The following is a 4,942-nucleotide window of genomic DNA, read 5'->3' as shown; positions in this document are numbered from 1 at the left end:
GGTTACTGAGAGTCTAATGAAAATGGTATTGTCGATTTGGATTTTGTGTGCATATCCATTAAGGCATTGATTGGTTCATGCTTGCCACTGTGGTCATGTTTGAACAATGTATTGGTTCTGACGGAAGTTCTGAGCGCAAGATATATAGTAACTACATCTCCCATGGCTGATATCTAAGTTCTTGTACTTGAAGAAAGTAATTTTACAAAAGAAATTGCTGATAAAAGAGAGATGAGAGATATTTTGACCATCTACAGCAGATGATTAATTACCTTAAATTGGAAATGGAAATTTAATTAAACCATATATGCAGGATAGTTTGCAGTTTGAAGAAAAAACGTTCGCACTACGGATACTTTTAAAAATTCACACTCATGTCGCTCCTTCCAATTGGCATTTATAAATTTGGAGGAAAATTTCAGCTCAAGTCTCACCATCTTCTGGGCATTAGCTTCTAAAAAATTCAGTTACTGAACTTGAAAGTTGAAACAAGGTAACTCCATTCAAATGAAAATTAACAACATTTCTCTTTGCTATTATATCATGTGTGTTTTCACGACAATGAAGCGGAAGATTAAAACGAAAGAAAACAGGAAATACCAGACAACCCCTTAACCATAAGCTCATTTCTGTCAACTACATACGTTATAACGAGTAAAAATATACACAGGTGTCGAATGGAAACATGCACCTGGGTTATATTCGTAAGGTATAGGTATGTTTTTCACCATGTATCATATCAAATTTCTTAAACAACTATAAGAATCAACAGAAAAAAGTAATATTTCACAAGCAATAAGAGGCAGATCTCCTATTCGAAATGAATGGGCTCACAGAACAGATTTTTCCCCTTTCAACTGTTACAAGTTCCACTTAAGATCATTTGCACAAAAATGAAGAAACTACCGTCTCAAACTCTCTACAATGTAGTCAGCATAGAGATTCCTGTAAAGAATATTGAAACGTAATTGATTCAGATCGAAATCATTAATTCAGAAGAATGGCAAATAGAGAAAGAAAAACCTATAATCCATGAGAATGGCAAATTTGTTCGGCAACGTAGAATGAAGTAAACATGATAGAGGAAAAAAACACGTATTTGCAAAAAGAGATGGACCAAAATGCTACACCAGGTACTGAAATATAATTAGAAAGGCAAAGAAAGAGATAAAGATTTCATTGCTTACATTGAGTGCTGTACAGCTTCATAGGCTTTTGTGGCAGGCAGAAAATCATCAACCGCAACTTCCTTGTTCTCATTTTTTTTGTCTGATTAGTGATTACATTTTGAGAGAAAACTACTCTAATTTCTTTTCTTTTTTTCATTGCCAAGTAATAGGTCAATATAGATATACAGTCAACTCCGTGTTACTGTTAGGACATGTAAAAGGATACAATCTTCAAAGAAGCGACGAATTTCAGCTAAACGATGCGGTGGGAGATCCTTGATGTCATTGTAGTCCTTGTACTCAGGATCATCAGCACAAACAGCAATTATCTTGTCATCTTTTTCTCCCTATTTTTTTGCATTTTGAACAATTGTAATATGTCCAATGAGAAAAGGAAACATGTTTTTTCTTTCAAGAAACACTGACCTGATCAATCATGGGCATTAGGCCTATTGCCTTGGCCCTCAGAAAACACCCAGGAAGAATTGGTTCCTGCATCCAGTAAAAAACCTTGTGAGCATTTTATTATTTTTTCAAATTAAACCCTTGCAAGTAATAACAAAAATTTACAGGTAAAGTTTCAGTTTTCCAAATGGGAGTAATAATTCTACAAAATGTATTGTCATTCCCCACAAATAGGCACCTTCTAACTTATGCATTGCTAGTTTGTACTCCAATCATCAAAAGATCATTAATACTTGTAAAAAAATTCAAAAAAATAATATTGCAGAAATATCAATCCTCTGATATAAATAGACATGGGTTAAACACAACTACTTTCGAAGGTGTATTTTCAAAGTCAGTTTTGAAGGTCATTTATTAGTTTTGTGAGTACACGGCTTATTAAACAAATCGGATGCAACATATAAGCCGTGTGGGTACATACATTTAATTATGTGTTTCTTAGAATCATTACAGTCTCAAAATATGGTTCTGGTGCACACATAATTTTAACCATTTGTACCTCCAGCTATACATGAATACATAGTTTTCTTAAGTTGTTAAATGCTAAGTTTTCTAAGAAGCGCAGAGAGGTGGTTTACCTGCATGATAACCAGTACATCTATAGGGTCATTATCCTCGCAGAGAGTGCGAGGCACGAAGCCATAGTTATGGGGGTACACAACAGATGAGTAGAGAACACGGTCAACCTGCACAAAAATTTTTAGAAGCTTGTGATGAAAAAATATTTAAAGAGAGAAGGCATCATGATTCAACTGAATGTCTAAGTGCGGTACCTTTATAAGGCCAGTTTTTTTGTCAAGTTCATATTTCACCTTACTACCCTTGCTAATTTCAATCACCTGCATCAATCAAACATTCAAATAAAAAATACCTTGATAAGGTGATAGGTTTGGTTCAAATTTTGACAAACAGCAATAGATATATTAACTATAGATCATTTAAGAACTAATCATTAATCATTTTATATGTACAGGGACAAAGAAATTTATATATTACATAATACTGGCTTGGGTTTAAATGAAAGCTAATCTTAATCTAATCAGAGAACCAAATAACTACATGTAGTGACCACATAGAAATATCCCCTTTTCGATACTCTGACACTTTAACTTCAAAAATAAAATTCAAAATTAGAAGATTTCTTGTGTTAAAGATGAAGTTTCGAGGATTGTTCATTAACACTCACCCCGGCTCATAATCCCATCTAAATTAAAAAATGTTTGCTTGAAGATGGTTAAGCTCTAGACTCCGTAGGCGTAAACCAGCAATTTACCAAGTTTCAAAGAAATATCGTACACTAGTCCATCAAGCCATTAACCACGAATATCTCCATAGTTTAGGCCTTTAGGTAATTTGTGAAATTCATTTAGTTGCTGGTTAATATTATTACTGATTCTAATAAAATACTCTCATTAATTGAATTATATACTTACAGAGTTGAAAATTACTGGGGCATCAGGTCCTGAAAAAAGTCAAAAAATATTATCTATATCAGCATATCAATAAATTACAATAACAGAAATCATAATCTAGGATAAGGCCTTATATAATAATAAAATAACATACCGATCTCAAGATCATGCCAGGGATGTGCAGCAACTGATCTCCTGGTCATGGAGGAAAGAATCCTTTCATTGAGAGGTGGATGTGGAGAACGGTGGGAAATGGTTGCTTTGGTATGAGTTTCGATAGGTGGAGTCATTATAGTAAGCTGCAAAACGAAGTTTAAACAACTACTTATAAGTGTAAGAAAAATGAAAATCAAGGTCCGTTTAACAGCTATACTAAACAACAAAATCATCTACATGCTTAATGATCACATTCTGAGTCCAATTATTTAGTATGATCTCTGTCTGAAGGATTAACAAACTTGTTTGGTCAAACAATGCTTTACGTCACCTAAATCATGTCAATAGGACTCAAATCATGTGAGTTCAATAAGGCGGAAAAGTAAAATGTCACAATATTATACAAAGTAAATAAGAAAAATTCAAGCAGATCTGCAACTAGGATGTGTAATTCAAGACCAGTTGGTGCTAACGAGTTAATAGCTTCCACCAATTTATTAGATTAAAACTTGAAAATATATTAAAAAGACGAGCCTAAATTTGTGAAATTAGAGATGAGCCTAAGTGATGATTAGACAAAAGCCTAATTGAACTAATACAAAAATTAAACTGTAAATTAATAAGAGTTCAGGATACTAATTTGCACCGATCAACAAGCTGATTATTTAGTATGATCTCCGTCGGATGAATTAACAAACTTATACCGCAAGTATCAAACAATACTTTAAGTCGCCTAAATCATATCTATATGACTCAAATTAAGTGAGTTGAATCAGGCGGAAACTTAAAATTTGTCGCAATATTATAAGGAGTAAATAAGAACAATTCAGGAAGATCTGCGACTAGGATATGTAATTCGAGACCAGTTAGTCGTAACAAAGTCCTCTAGCCGATTTTCTAAATTAAAATATGTCAAACAAGACGAGCCTAAAATTTGTGAAATTAGAGTTGAGACTAAAATGATGATTAGACAAAAGCCTAATTGAACTAATATAAAAATTAAGCTATAAATTAATAAGTGTACAAGATACTAATTCGCACCGATCAACGAGCTGAATCGTAATTTGAAATGATCTACTCTCCATAAACAAATTGTAATTCGGTAAACACAAGTACATCTACACATATAATCGAAGGAGTATATAATGAAAGCGTGAAATGTTAAGCCAAAAAACAGATACAAATGGAGCAAAAGCAAGCTTAAAAGGATGAATAGATTGAGTAAAAAATTAACAAGTATATACAGAAAACGAAAGTACCTGAAACAATGTGAGGAGATAGATACAGATCTGTAGAGAAAGAAAGTTACAAGAATCAAGGGAATGTGTATGTATGTTTTGTGATAGAGATGTGTGTTTATATACACAAGGAAACAGAGAGGAAGCTGAATATGACCCTAAACTAATCACGTTCCCGCTCACTGAGAAAAAATGACAAAATACCTCTTTTTTCAGAATTTGGGACAAAAATACTTCTTTTTAAAATTTTGGCCAAAAATACCCGTCTAATATGCATTTTTCAGTTGGGTATACTAATACGCATTTTAAAAATGGGTAATTCGTATTAAAAAAAATTAAAAAATAAATAAAAAATAAAATAAAAAATAAGATACGCATTCACAGAATGCGTATCACCCATTTGATTCTGGTGATACGCATTTGTGACATGCGTATCAGATGTTCTTCTCTTTTTTTTTCATTTTTTTTTTTAATTTTTTTATGTAATACCTATTTTTCAGAT

General features: G+C 32.8%; 1 protein-coding gene across 2 annotated transcripts; it reads right to left on the bottom strand.

The window, feature by feature from the left end:
* Positions 1-597: 597 nt before the first annotated feature.
* Positions 598-4,620, bottom strand: LOC141720617 (soluble inorganic pyrophosphatase 4). Of its 2 annotated transcripts, none has more exons than XM_074523124.1 (9): positions 4,462-4,620; positions 3,201-3,345; positions 3,068-3,096; positions 2,408-2,473; positions 2,213-2,320; positions 1,596-1,661; positions 1,396-1,516; positions 1,188-1,269; positions 598-945 (listed from the first exon to the last, which is right to left on the bottom strand). In XM_074523124.1, exons 2-9 carry the CDS (start codon positions 3,334-3,336, stop codon positions 903-905), a joined length of 651 nt encoding a protein of 216 aa, XP_074379225.1. In that variant the 5' UTR covers positions 3,337-3,345; positions 4,462-4,620; the 3' UTR covers positions 598-902. The 2 variants fall into 2 exon arrangements, with proteins under 2 accessions (XP_074379225.1, XP_074379224.1); XM_074523123.1 differs by lacking the exon at positions 4,462-4,620 and adding an exon at positions 4,244-4,394.
* Positions 4,621-4,942: the final 322 nt, after the last annotated feature.

This window comes from Apium graveolens, chromosome 4 (genome assembly GCF_009905375.1).
Source record: "Apium graveolens cultivar Ventura chromosome 4, ASM990537v1, whole genome shotgun sequence".
Taxonomy (NCBI): domain Eukaryota; kingdom Viridiplantae; phylum Streptophyta; class Magnoliopsida; order Apiales; family Apiaceae; genus Apium; species Apium graveolens.
This window is presented reverse-complemented; position numbering and strand designations above follow the sequence as displayed.

What these genes read in the sequence shown, in the direction of transcription:
- LOC141720617 (XM_074523124.1), bottom strand. Translation starts at nt 3,336, where the DNA reads ATGACTCCACCTATCGAAACTCATACCAAAGCAACCATTTCCCACCGT. An exon ending in AAAAAACTGGCCTTATAAAG is followed by an intron (nt 2,321 to 2,407) that starts GTACCGCACTTA and finishes ATTTTTGTGCAG; the next exon opens with GTTGACCGTGTTCTCTACTC. An exon ending in GAAGCTGTACAGCACTCAAT is followed by an intron (nt 946 to 1,187) that starts GTAAGCAATGAA and finishes TATTCTTTACAG; the next exon opens with GAATCTCTATGCTGACTACA.